The 15,063-nt window shown below is 26.6% G+C and overlaps 1 protein-coding gene across 2 annotated transcripts in view; it reads right to left on the reverse strand.

Annotated features, from left to right (window-relative positions):
• Positions 1–15,063, reverse strand: part of LOC135929352 (spectrin beta chain-like) — a 56,257-nt gene that overhangs the window by 30,446 nt on the left and 10,748 nt on the right. For both annotated transcript variants that reach the window (XM_065465889.1, XM_065465890.1), the window contains exons 2-12: positions 8,739–8,890; positions 8,517–8,690; positions 6,720–6,892; positions 6,530–6,645; positions 6,287–6,399; positions 6,029–6,216; positions 5,768–5,950; positions 5,426–5,683; positions 5,202–5,340; positions 4,966–5,131; positions 600–874 (exon numbers count right to left, since the gene is read on the reverse strand). In XM_065465889.1, coding sequence (XP_065321961.1) covers positions 600–874; positions 4,966–5,131; positions 5,202–5,340; positions 5,426–5,683; positions 5,768–5,950; positions 6,029–6,216; positions 6,287–6,399; positions 6,530–6,645; positions 6,720–6,892; positions 8,517–8,690; positions 8,739–8,890 — 1,937 coding nt within the window. The remainder of the gene's footprint in view (positions 1–599; positions 875–4,965; positions 5,132–5,201; positions 5,341–5,425; positions 5,684–5,767; positions 5,951–6,028; positions 6,217–6,286; positions 6,400–6,529; positions 6,646–6,719; positions 6,893–8,516; positions 8,691–8,738; positions 8,891–15,063) is intronic.

Below are 15,063 nucleotides of genomic sequence, written 5' to 3' on the forward strand. Positions count from 1 at the left end.
TAAATATAAAATTTAAAAAAATTATCTTAATAAAATTTAATTGTTTAGTAAGTGGTTAAGCTACGATTAAAACTTGAGACAGATTGGCCTCTAATAAGATAAACAACCAATTTAATATTTAGTCATGGTTCGCCCAACTATGATTTCGGATGGGCGGACTGGGACAGACTCGTCCGATGCATGGCTCTAAAACATAATGTATCTTTTTTATAAATTATATATAGTTTGACAAGATGAATTTCGTCTTTAGTTATAAATATTATTTAAAATAAATTACAGTATTATTTGCATTAAAGACTAGATACGGAAGTAAATTTTTTGTATATATATATACAAACTACTAATATCTTTTTTAAACAAATTTTAAGATCTTAACGAAACCGTAGGAATATTTTTTATGCATGTTTTTATTTTTCGATTAAAAAAAAAAACTTATTTTTTAATTTGGTTTTACTTTTTACATTAAGAGGTGCATCATTGAAAGCTGTTTTTAATTGGGGCGTGATCCCAAAAAATTATTTTTGGCGACTTTTCTGAGGATTTAATCCTAAAGCTATTTATTCTCTCAGGAATAATTTTAGTAGGAAAAAATAATAAACCTCATGGCTTTCCAATTCTCCTTCCAAAGCCTTTTGCTTATTGATAAGCATATTGACGCTTGTGAGATCATGACCAACGTCGGGACTGGTGAGCAATGCTTCCTTCTCTCTTATCCAATTCTCTTCTTGAGAGACCTCCCAATAAAATTCCCACAATTTTTTTGAGGCTTCTAAACGTCGTTTACGTTTGTTGGATAATTCTACAAGCTCATCGTAAGCTGCGTCCACACCCGCAACTCTTTCCTCTATTATTTTGGGATCGCATGGTCGGTACCCTTTAAAACGTATATACAGATATATATTTATAAGGAAATTGACAATATATTTGCGAGTTGGATTATAAAAGTTGATCCATGATTTAATTTTTAGGTTATATTTCAGAATAAACATATATAAAACAATTTATTTTACACAAGGACTTGGAAAGTAACGATAATGTTACAAGGACCATAATGTAAGATTCTATAGAAACGGAACAGAAACCCAGATTAAAAGGATAACATGTTATTTAAGAAGATAAGGAACAAAAACTTCAATTTAAAAAAATGTTTTTATAACATAACGAAATTTGAATTTTTATTGAATAGCAAAAACATCAGTAATTAAAGTAAGAAATTAACTACTTTATTTTAAAAAAAAATTAATTAATAATCCTATCCATTAATTCAGCTCAATTTTTTGAAATTTTAGTTTTTAATCATTACAATTTATACAATCTTTTTTAAATTATTCATTAATTAAATTTATGAGCCGTGTTAAATTATACACCCCCCCCCCCCTCCATCATTAACTCTTGATTTTTACTTATTATATTTTTAAGATTTTATGAGATAAGGTTGAGTAGCGTTATATTATATAATACCTGTAATTAATATATTACATTTTTTTTGTAACGATATGTAAAATTTAATACTTAGTATTATATAAATTTAATTTTGTTATTTATTGATTTCTAGAAAAATCGGAATAAAAAAATTATAAATAGATTACAAATATTATAAGAGTAATTTATTGGTATAATAAACTTTTTATATAATAGATATAATTATATTTAAACCTGTGCCCCTATATATTATTAAGCGGCGGCGCCCTAGTATTTTATATCGGCGAGTAAAACAACATACATGATAAAGAGTGTGAATTTGTTTGTAAATTTTTGCCAACAAAATTAAGCATAATAATCAAAATGTAAATACATTTTTAATACAAACTAAACATAATAGTATAAATCTTCTTAAAGATTTAAAATGTTTATAAAATATCTTTAATAGAAGATAAGGAATTAAATCATCAACTTAAGAAATGCGTTAAAATATGATTGAAAAATTGCACATTATTTATAAAAAGGAAATCCAAGAAAATATAATAGGAATCATTGATTTACAATGTCTTTCTGCTGAAAGAATTATTTTTTGTATTTTAAAGCAACTTAATGAATTAAATATCAATTAATGTCATGTCTAGCCGAAAGGTGAACAAACTCTGCTTCAAAAAAAAATGAAAAAGTGCCTTGGTATAATAATATTGTTATCATTTCTAATTTTTTTAAATTATCTAATGCATTGTTTTTAAAGTACCTGTAAATATGCAGGCCATATTCTTAAGAGATTTTTAAACCAGAAGTGGACTGATCATTTAGAAACATCTGGTATTATTTATGAGAAATTTGAGACTATTTGAAATATTATTTTACTTTTCTAATAGAACTCTTACCTCAGAGGTCTCCACTTATGATTCAGTCAATAAGTCAGTAGGAACTAATATAGTGGATGCTAAAAATTGTATTGATTCCACGATTATAGTATATTGGCCCCCTTAAGCAAGCGTTGCCCCCCCCCCACAGCGAAAAATTCCTGAATACGGTCCTGGTAATATATGTAAAAAAATATTACCTTGCCAAATTGAATATAGAAATATGAATTTTTAAACTATACGTTTATGAAAAATACAAAAATGCGAATATAAATCTCAATTAGGAGAATTTTAACGATATTTTATTTTAAATGATAAAATGTCATTTATTTATTTATAAAAAAATTATATTTTACGCATATTTAAAAATGAAATAAATTTTAAAAACATAAAAAACATGATTTTCAACCAGATACCATCAAATTTTTACAAGAGTTTGCACATATTATAACAAAAAAATAAAACCTTTATGTTTATAGGATAATGTTTTACTTGTAAATATAAGCATTGGAAACAAAATGAAGAGATTTCGTCGACCAATAACGCCAGCAATATGTTCCTTAAAAGTTTGCTGTTATTTTTCGATTCTAAACCTACTCATAAATTAAATGTCAAAGAAATCTATCATATTTTTTAATTTTTAGGTTTTCCACATGTATCCATACCTAAATACAAAAAAAAGCGCTAACCAATAATCATTCTGGTTTCCTAAAATAATATTTTTATATTTATGTAAAATTTTAAAATTGAAAAATAAAATCTGAGTTATAATAAGCTAATAAATATATATTTTAATTTAATTTTTTTTTCTCTCTAGCTTTCACCTTTTCTGGTGGTAAGCTCCTTCAACATCTCTCTCCACTTTATATTATTAATACAATCTCTTTTATATGGCCCCATTGAAGTTTTGGCCTTCCTCTTTTACGTTTTCCCATCACTTCCAAACTCTTAACTTTATTTCCTATGTAGTTCATAGGCCTTCTCATTGTGTGCCCATACCACCTAAGTCTGTTTACCATTAACTTAGTCTTAATGGGCACTACCTTTAAACTACTTAGTATTCTTGTACTGCGCATATCCTTTCTTGTTACCCCAGCAATCATCCTCAGCATTCTTCCATGGTTTGTAGACTTCTCTCGTCTGATTCTTTGGTTGGCCATGTTTCCGAACTATATAGAATAGTTGGTTGTACTATGGAACTGTAAATTTTTCCCTTTAATTTGTGTGGGATTCTTTTATCAAATAGCACTCCAGATAAAGATCTCCACTTTAGCCACCCTTGATTAATCTTACTCTTTATCTCTTTTTCTATTGTGCCGTTTGTTTGTATAGTGGAGCCCAAATATTTGCAGCTTTCAATTGCCGATATCTGCCATTCATTTATATCAATATTCTCTGTTTCATCTCCTCCTATCACCATATACTCCATCTTTTCTCTATTTACTTTTAATCCGTGCGTTTCTAGGATATTTATCCAACTCACTAATCTTTCTTTCATTTCATTCTTGGATTCGGCAAGTATCACAATATCATCTGGAAATATCATATTCCACGGGATTGTTTGAGGTATAGACTGTGCTAATACATCTATTACTGTAATGAAGAGAAGTGGGCTGAGAGCCGACCCTTGATGAACTCCTTCGGCTATTATGAAGCCTGCTGAAGTACCTGTTGTGCTACGGACCATTGTTGTATGGCCCATATACATATCCTGTATTATTCTTATATATTTTTTGGGAACATTTTTGTGGCGTAGCGCCCACCAGATAAGTTTTCTTGGGATTCTATCAAAGGCCTTTTCTAGATCGAGAAAGACCATGTGTAGCTTTTTGTTCTTTTCCCTGTATTTTTCACTCATTTGCCTAATTGCGTGGATAGCATCGGTTGTTGATCTTCCAGGCATAAAGCCAAACTGAGTCTCTCCTATTTCGATTATATCTCTTAATCTTTTTTCTATTATTTTTTCGTATAGTTTTAGACAGTGTGACATTAGTTTTATGCCCCTGTAATTTTGACAATTATGTGGATCCCCTTTATTTTTGAAGATAGGAACTAGATAGCTCTGCCTCCATTTTTGGGGAACCTCTTCATTTCCAAGTATTTTATTGTATAGATTTGTGAGGAGATGTATTCCATCATCTCCTAGTGCTTTAAGGCTTTCTATTGGAATATCGTCTGGACCCCTAGCTTTGTTGTTTTTCATATGCTTGAGGCATGTGATTATTTCTTGTTGTGTTATAGGTTGTACAAGGTTTTGACATGGGGAGTGTTCGTCTAGATGCAGTATGTGCGGATTAAAGTTGAGAAGCTCCTGAAAATATTCTCTCCATCTACTCATTATTTCTTTTTCCTTTATTATCAATTTCCCATCTTTATTTTTGATTACTTTCGGAGCTCCGTTTATATCCCTAGAGTTCTTTTCTCGCTGTTTGGCTAATCTGTATATTTTATTTTGCCCTTCTTTAATATTAAATAAAATTAGAATTATATATTCTTAAATAGCATTGCTTATAATATTATCAAAATATTATCAAAGGGGTAGTATAAAGAGGTATGCTTTTACTGAGCAGGGTATCAAAATATTGTGGTTAAAAAAAATGGAAAATCATGGTTTACCCAAAAAATCAAAAATAATGATATTTATATATATCAACCAAAAATAAAAATAGTTCACCCCCTAATTCTTTCCCATCATCGTCAATATATGCTTTGGCCTTTTCGTTCTCTTGTCTTAATTGTTGCCCTAATATATCAATGTCATTTTCATTCAAATTATGTTTTTGTAATAGATCCTCCACGCCCATCAAATGCTTCCCATAATCTTCCGACAGTAACTGTGACTATTTTTAAATTTTGAAATGTGTATATCAGACAATTGCCATAATATCTGTATTAAATTTACTAAATTACTTTTAGTTCTTCCATTATATCAAGCTTGTGAATCATATTCTGGAATATTGTTTGTATATCTATACATTTCTCCAAACGTTTTCTCCTGTTTTTAAGAAGTTCCAGCAAATATTTCCATAACCGTATTACGTTTTCTTTTCTTAAGTAAAGTAAACAAGATATCAAATTAAAGAAGCAAATAATGAATATCAAAAATTAAGCATAATATTCCTAAAATATGAGACCTTTCCTGAATCCTCCTTATATCATGATAACTCTCAGCTTTTAGTTGAGCAGCAGTTTTGACCAGAGCATTAATACGTTCCTTATATGCAAAAATGTCTGTTTCGATAGCTTCATGTTTTTTCATTGCAGCCTCACAGGACGCCAATTCATGACCAAAATTATCTTGAGAAACCAATCTTTGATTTTCATTTAGCCATGTTTCTCTCATTCCAGCTTTACGGTCAAATTTGTCAGCTAATTGTTCCAATTTTTCTTGTCTTTACAAAAATTGAAATAAGGGTTTTTTTAAATTATAATTCTTATAATAAAACGAAAAATCTGTTGTTTGATAAAGGTTAAACCTCAAAATCTCTTCCCTTAAAGCCATTTCTCTCTCATGTTCGGCAGTTTCAAGTTGATCCCAGGATTTGTTAATATCCGATATCATTTTGCCCTCCCTTGGGAAGCGAGGTTTTAGATTCATAGCTCTGGCTTTACTTTGCATTGTGAATAATATTATTTCCAAATTGCCCTTTTCTATAAATCTTTATTATTTAATTAGTAATGTTAAAATATGATCATAATATAATAAAAAATAGTATTCAAAAATATATTTTGCATACTTTGGCGGCTTTTCTTGCGTCCTATAAGAATTAAATGCAGCCAGTTGTTGCTGTACTCCTATTAGGGAGTTGGCAAAATTTCTTTCGCCTAATTTTTCTACCGTTTTTTCAATCCAATCTAACAAATTAGAACTCATCTTCTCATATTGATCTAACATTTTTTCTTGTTCCATAGCTGCATCAACAACCTTTAAATTTAAAATCATATATTATTGTTAAACATATTTTAAAAAATAATTTTTATTTGTATGTTTTCACTTTTGCGATTCTCTTTCCTTGAACTGTTTCAGCTCTCATCTTTGAAAAATAGTGGTAATATGTAACGACATAAGTAATTATAGACTTCTCATCAGGTAACTCTACGTTCACGTCTGTATTAAAAATAAATGCAAATTAAATTATATATCATATAAAAAGATGCTGATAAATATATAAGTTACAATAAAATAAATATCAATCACATATGTAAAATAATCGATATAAAGAAAACACTTATATTACCTTCGGTATCTAATAGCCTGGGAATTCCGAGTTTATCATCAGCAACATTGAACGCATTATTTAGATTAACAACAGCATTAGATTTGTGAAGGGCTTCGTATTTGATCAAATCAGGCCTTTTTGATAAATAATATGATATTTATCAAATGAAATCAATTAATAAGCTTTATATAAAAGGTAAATTTTATACCTGTGTTTATGAATAAGAGCATTAAAAGCTAAGCCATCTCTCCAGCTCGTAGTAAAATTTCTAACGTTAACATTGGGATAGCCAGCAGTTTTCATTTGACACCATAATAATAGAGCATCTTTGGCGGATTTTGTTTCTTTACTTTCAGCTTCTTCAAAAGTTATGTCTTGAATCTATAGACATACATTAATGCAAGCAAATATGAAATTAAGTGAAAAAGAGTTTATATAGTTTATTAACCAGGGATCGAACCCAAACTCGGATCCACGTATTTTTGCTGGACAAAAAATATTTAAAAAAAATTTTTTTCTTTTCCCATAAATAAATTTAATTTATTTTTCGTAGAATCATTTTTTTCTCTTCGCATTTTTTATAATTTTTGGACTTCCATTTTATAAGCAATATCTAATTTTAATTTATCAATTTTAGAAAAAAAAACAATGCGAATTTTATAGTGCAGACATTAATATTTTATTATAAAATTTCCCCCTTATACACCAGCCCCTCCCCACTCTACTTCAAAAATGTATTTTAAAAAGAAATTAGTAGAAGTTAATAACTTTTTAAAATAACGACTATAATTCAAAAAAGCAAAAGTGAAACCCCAAAATAATTTTTATAAAAACTATTAAAACCAAAGGCCTACAATAGGTGGGCCTAAATATCTCCAGTAAAATTTATTTAATCGAAGGGTCCATATCCCTGCTATGAACCAAAAAATAATAATTTTTAGCGCCTTTTTTATTCATATTCTTTTTTGTTAGGTTTATTTTTATTACATTTTCTAATCCATCTTTCAAAATTTATGCACTTCATAGGCAATCATAAAAAAATTTATTAAAGAATAAAATAATATATCGTCAGATTTTTGCTTCATTTGAATTATTTGATTAAAAAAATTTGGTGAAAAATATTATATATATTTTTTAATTTCGATTTTAAACAAGGATCCAATTAATTGACATCTTAAATTTACAGTCCCTATTGATGGGAATAAAATTTATATATAATATAAAAGAAAAAAGAACAGGATTAATCTAAAATTAAATATATCTAAAAGAGCTGAAAATATTGAGTCAGGACAAAAATTAATGTTACCATAATTCTATGATTTTATATTTTCGCAAAAGATGTATCATTAAACTAATTAGAAATGAGAGATTTCCTTTTTTCTGCCGATTCTGGTATGATACTTAAATACTTTTGTAAACGCCAATAGCGATATTTTTGGCTATTCTGATTTATATTTAAAATATTTTTTGATACTGACCTGAATTTAAAAATCAACAATAAAATATATAAAAAAATTATATAATTTAATGTGTTATAAATTTATTTTTATAAAAGTGAATCGAAGATTTTATCAAAAAGTCAATCTGATTCCATATCGCGAATCTCTGGTACTAATCATGATATCAGTCGTTTAATTAATATTCTTTTGATGTCGAGGTTATGGATACAAATATTTAGGTAAGAAAGAAATTCAGAAATATTTCCCAATTCGATAAGCAAAAACAGATTTAATTTAATTAAAAATATATTTTTATATCCTACAGTTAATAATATATTCTCTAAAATTATCCCTTTATTTATAAAATGTGATGAAAGAATGAAATATCAGATTTATAAACAAAAGTTTAGAAGTTTTTTAAACATCTAAAAAATAATTCGATCAAGGAATAAGATTATTAAATTTTGAAAATATCATTTTTACTAGTAGATTATGAAACTTAAAATAAAAAAATAAAATAAGGAAACAATAATATTTAAACAATACATTGAATGCAAAATATAAACCTGGAATCGTAATATGATGGTCCATATAAGACCTAAAGTCAGTCGGGGATTTCCATCTACTATATCGTGAGAACCCATATTTTCTAAATGAACGTATTGTTCTTTCAGAAAGGTCAATGCTTTATCAACGTTTTCAAGGCAATGAATTCGCATTTTACCTTTGGTAGGTCTTGGCTTAAATTAGAACATTATTAAATGAGATGTACATAAAAATTTATTTACCAATCTTTCTCCGGATAAAACTTCTAAAAGTTTAATCAAAAGCTTTCCATCCCTAAGATCAATATATAAATCTTGAACTCTACCTCCAACTCTAATCAGGTGTGAGTTTACCCATTTTGAAAATGTCTTTTTTTGTACATTCTCCCTTTCATCTATTAAATAAATAAATTTAAATATGGTATAGGATAAAAGAAAAAGAGCAATTTGTCTAGTTTGACTTTAAGCATAAATAGAATATAATTTATATCTAAATATAAAAACTTATTTTGAAGAAAATTATGTTCGAAATAATAAAGGCTTGTTGAAAAAGGTGCGACTCATAAGCAACTTCCCTTCGTAGCCCGGTTACAAATTTTTTTTTAGATCTAGCCTGTTTTTAAAAAGCATTCAGGGAAAAAATCTCACACCCGAAATATTTATTTAATTTGTATTTTAATGTTATAAATATAAATATTCAACATAACTTTTTAATGTTAATGTACCATTTATTTTCGTATGGGGAGGAACTTATAATGATTTTACCGGCGTGGCCGACCGCTTTTACCTGCAGGATTCTAATTGGTAGTAATTTAAAACTTTTAAAGCAATACAATCAAGAATAAGTTCTATAAATAACCAGCTTAAAAAATAAGTATACTCTGATAAATATAAATGATAAGAGAAAAAAATGAATAAAATTAATTAAAGAGTAATAATGGGATTTGCATATTTGAAATTTAATAGTCGATGTAGCAAAAATACTAATTTTATTTAAGAATGGCATTTTTAAATATTAGCATTTTAAATTATCAATTTATTAAATTACCATATTAACGAGCCATAATTATAATAGTTTAGAGGTTTTTATGTTTATAATAATAATGCGTTAAAAAAATTCCGTCATAAAATTCAAGGATACAAATTAAGGTAATTTATGAGCTAGTAATAAAAAAGCAATATACAAGTATGAAAAATAATATTATCTAAAATAAATGAACCTAATAATTTATGTCAAAAAAATGGCGTAAGGTCTTATGGTCTGCCAACAATAATATAATCATCAGGTATCTTTAATTCAAGACTTGAACTTCTAATCTTTCCCAACTAATTCAAATAAAAGCTTATAATTTTGGATGGGTGTAACAAATAAACATTGGAAGTAGCATTTTTTGTAATAACTAATAAAATGCTTAAAATTTTAATTTTGAAATCTACTTATATAATTTTGTAATAATTAAAAGAATTGAATTTTATTCCAAAAAAGGAACAAATTTATTTTTGTGATTATGGAGTGGATTAAAAAATTATTATATTAACTAATTATATAATTTGTCTATAAATATAAATAATCAAATTTATGTTTAAAATTTATTTCATATATGTTTTAAGGAAACTTTTTTATCATATCATAATAACATTATTATTATGAATTTATTGTATTAAATCGGGTTTAGTATAACTATTTTATAAACATTGTTTATGTTTATAATTTGTATATTTGTTTAAAAAATATTTTTTACTTAGATAGTGTATTTTGATCATGATAATTAATAGTGCGATTTTTTAACAATCGACTTTTCATTTGACAAAAATTTAGCTCATAACTTATCAATATATTGTTACAATAATTTCCTGACCGGGTCTCAAGAAAAATTAACTATTAAAATAGGAAAAAAATGCATGATATTCTTTAATCTAAATCTATACTTCTCTGATTGAAATATTATATTTGATTTAATGTTTTAAAAATTCACAAATTAGGACGATTTACATTAGAATTTACTGTCGTTCAGTTTTATTTTCTATTATTGTTTTCTACTTATTGTACCATTTTTCTTGATATATCATATCTAAAATCTTTGATAATGCATTTTATTATGAATATTGAATTAATAAAACGAAAGACATCAAAGCCATAAAGTCTAATGAATAATCTTCTCTCCAAAACAAGGAGGGGGTTAAAAGATTTTCACAATTCAATATTTGCTTTGCTGTTGATTATCTTAATTATTATTCAGGCTGAGGGCTTTACCAGTCATCATCTCTTCTCTGTGAAACAGTTAGAGAGCGAGAGCGCGAAAGTTGGGTTATATTTTGTAAATTTTTTGTGTAAATAAAGAGGTACAATATTTATTTGGTAGTTTTGCGTTTATTATAAAAAAATTTGCTTGATGAGGTGTAATATTACTAATACATGATATTCGTCATATTCGAGTAATATTTTCAAAAGGCAAAAATGGATTAAATTTTTTTTATTAATAATATAATATGTGGAGATAAAGTAAAAAATAATAACAAGTTCCACCGGAAACATGCTGAATGATTACGAATCGTAATTATTGAGTGCATGCAATTCAAAGTAATAGAAGAGGTCCAAAAAATAAAATCAATATATTTTATTATATATAAAATTTATGTGAGAATTCTCAAATATCGATCTCGCTCGTTATATACTAAACAAAGTTTTTTTCAAAAATATTTTTGTGCTAAAATAATTTACAACTCGATTACTGAACATGACATGAGATAACTTAAATATAACTACAAACAATAAGAAAAATCAAACTAAAACTTATCAATATTTAAATTTATAAAATTAAATTTGTGAATGTGGATTTTTTTTAAAATAATTTTATATATATTCATAATAGGATAATAATCAAACAGTTGAATTTAATTGTGATTTTATTTATGTAACCAAACATTAAGTTTTGCTATTATTATCATATAAATTCGGCCTATACAGGATTTCGTTACACCAAATTATGTTTAAAAATTTTATAAATAAAATGAATGTGTTGGACAATCATTAAAATTGTAAATCGTAACATTTGTTATTACAACATGTGCATTTTTTTACTTCCGGGGCCCATCTCATTGTCAAAATGGGTCTATCATTCAATTGGGCCTGTAGGATAAGGTTCATTTTTAAGAGCAAGACCAAGAGTGAAAAACAATATTAAATCTATAAATAAAAAATAATATTTTTGAAGATATTTGATGATGTGATTGTAAAAAAAAAATAATTAAAAATCAATAAATAATATTAAATGAAAAAGGTGGTAACCGCTCGCCTAGTATCCTAAAACTAAAACTATAAAAATCGATACCGTGAATGTATTCTAATTAACCTAACTATCCATAATTCTTAATTAAATTTAGAGGAAGGCCAGGATTACCATCAAAGAACACAAAATTTTTCTTGAAATGGATGGAAGCTGCAGTTTTCTGATAGCAGGCGCGTACTCAGAAGGGGAGAGGGGTACAACTCCTCTTGCCCGACCAAGGAAAAAATTCAGATGCCGGTTGTTGTGTTCGCAACCTAATAAAATTATAATTTTTAACTGCTCACCTCTTTTATTATCGCATAATTAACTATCCATATAAAAATTGAAAGTGATAAACAAGTTTAATTAAATTACAGTTTATATTTTGTATAACCATATTTTCTACACTTTTTAAATATTTCAGGCTGGCTATAAAAAATCTAAAAAATAATAAATAGAAATATAGATATAGTTATTTACCAATGTTTGATAAATGGAACATAAAAATATTTTACTTATATCTTCGGGAAATGAATACCTTTGAGACTAATATTTAAAGAAATATAGTTTTATTAGAATATGTTTTTTTATTAAAATTTTATCTAATCTAATATTTTTTTTATACTTAAATAAAATGATAAAATCTGCAAATTTTAAAATAAAAAAAAATTGTTTGCATTTTTAAATGAAAAAGATATAGCGAGGGAGACCACGTATTTTTTTAAATATATAAAACAGAATTATCCAACGCCAAAGTTGATGTTCCAAGAATCAAACATTTGTGATTAATTGGTTGATAATTATTTTCGATTTAATCTCTTAATAATTTGTAAGTTTGATTTAATTGGACCATTACTATTGCATAATAACGTACTATACTTTGGCTTATGCAAAATAAAGGAAAGATTATCTATTGACATGTGTTGTTCGCTGAGTACTTTTTATTTTAAATTATCTACCTCACCAATACTTAAGGCTCAACTATAAAGGATAGATTCTATATTGACATGTGTCGCCTCATTTATTTTTAGGTACACCTATTTTTGTAATTCCTCCATCTTCAACAATGGTCAAACGTACTCCCCCTTCCTAACCCATAGCTATCCGGTGCAGCAAAACTTATGAATACTCGTCCACTCAACATCCCGTAATCTAATTATTGATATGACCTTAAAATTAACATAAAATATTTTAAAAAATATTAGCGTTTTATCTTTATTAACTTATATTTATCATAATCATTTCTACCGATTATCAAGTATATATTTCAATTTACCTTTATTTATCACATTCACTCCAAAAATAAATATGGTACTAATTTATTCTATGAATTAATATCGATTTCAAATTTGTTCTGGTCTTATATTTATCTGCCATTTTTAAATTTTCCACCAAATCATTTTAAACTTTTCACTGCAAAACTAAGTATAATTGCAAAAAAATAACATCGATTTGATTGAGACTATGAGAATAGCTGAAAGTATTATATTGAAGCTTAAAGAAATTAGGGCAAATGTAGATGAAGAATTTCATAAATTATGTCATTGTTGAGTCAAAAGCAGACCTGTGAAATTAAAGATTTACTCGACTCACAGCAAGACAAGCCCATTGTTTTAATAATAATAGTGTCAGTCAAAAAATACTATAAAATATATTTCTTTTTCCCCCTCTTGCATACTTTTACAATTCAAATGAATGAAAGGTTCTTGATTAATCAGGTAGCACTTACAAATCTGTAAATATTATTGTCGCAGAATCCTCCCGAATCTATTTCAAATCTTAAGATAAAATTAAATATTTGGCAGATTTATATTGAGGATGTTAAAGTATTCCAAGATGCATTATTAGCTGAATGCAAACTATGAAATAAAATGTTAACTATGGATAATAATGTTCCAAAAAATGCTGTTGATGCTTTGCACAATTTCAAACACAATTTAGACTATTTTCCCAATATATAAAAATTATTAAATATTTTGGTAACTCTACCCATGTATTTCTACCAATGAAAGAACTTTTTTTTAACAAAAATAAAAATAAAACTGAGAAGTAATATTGTTAAATGTCTCGATTTAAAAAACGGATAAATCAATATTTTAGTCAAAAATATTACCTAAGCTTTGAGATTTCGTTAATAGATGTCCAAACCTTTGTGCCATCTAGAGCATAATCTTCAATCTTGCATAATATTTTTCTGAATAAAATATTAACTTATCCGTTTTTAAAAATCGGCTCAAATCGAGATTTAACAACACTATGGGCTAGCCCATCTTAATATATATATAGAGAGTTGACATCAAGCACTGTTGAAATTATTGTAAATTAAATCCCATTATTTTTTTCCCCGTTTTTTATTACAGCATATTTCTTTTCATGAATCCTTTATAAGTTTATATACATGCAATAATTCTAAGAATATTTTCGTGCTTTAATCCATATTTCCAACATTATTTTTTTAAAATATAATTTAAATTTATATATCAAATTTTAAATGCTTACTCTAACCCTAAAAATTTATATTTTTTTTCGAGACATTTATTTTATAATTCATACGCCGATTACATACATTTAATATTTTTATTCATTTATATTTAAATTTGTGTATTAAAAACTGTAAATATTTTAGTCATCAGTCCTAATATTTATAAAACTTAAGATATTCTTAAATAACCTCTTAAATAATTTTTTTTTAAACTTAATTATACCCCCCCCCAGTCCCTCCTATAGCGAATTCCTAAGTACGCGCCTGTCTGATAGCTATTAGAAGACTTAGAACGAACATCAGATACAAAACAATAATGAAAAATAAAATTCAATCTTTTTTGCAAAATTCGACCCTTCTTTCTTATTTCAAGCATTTTATTATGAATGTTATCAAACAAAATCAATACTTTATTTTTATAAAACCTATTTATTCTTCCGTTTATTTGTTTGCTTACCTAAACATTAAAACTTTTAAGTTGTGTAAAATCGTGACATTTTAAAATTGATTATTTGTGAAATAAAATATTTACCTTAACATATAATAATTAACATGTAAAAAAATATATTTTGCACCAACCAATAGTCTTTTTTTAACATTAATTTTAATTTTAAAACGTTAAAAAAAATTACATTCCATTTCTCGTACCATATGTTTATATTACTTTTCAATTATTGAAAATCGAAAAATTAATCATTTATTATTATTATATCCTTAATCTTAATTCTTATCTTAGCATTATTCTGCTCGTTCAAAATTAAATGCATGAATATTTAGTATAAATGATAATATGTATTTAATTTGGGGTCGATCGATT

The sequence above is a fragment of the Gordionus sp. m RMFG-2023 genome, chromosome 5 (genome assembly GCF_954871325.1).
Source record: "Gordionus sp. m RMFG-2023 chromosome 5, tfGorSpeb1-WG-v2, whole genome shotgun sequence".
Taxonomy (NCBI): Eukaryota; Metazoa; Nematomorpha; class Gordioida; order Chordodea; family Parachordodidae; genus Gordionus; species Gordionus sp. m RMFG-2023.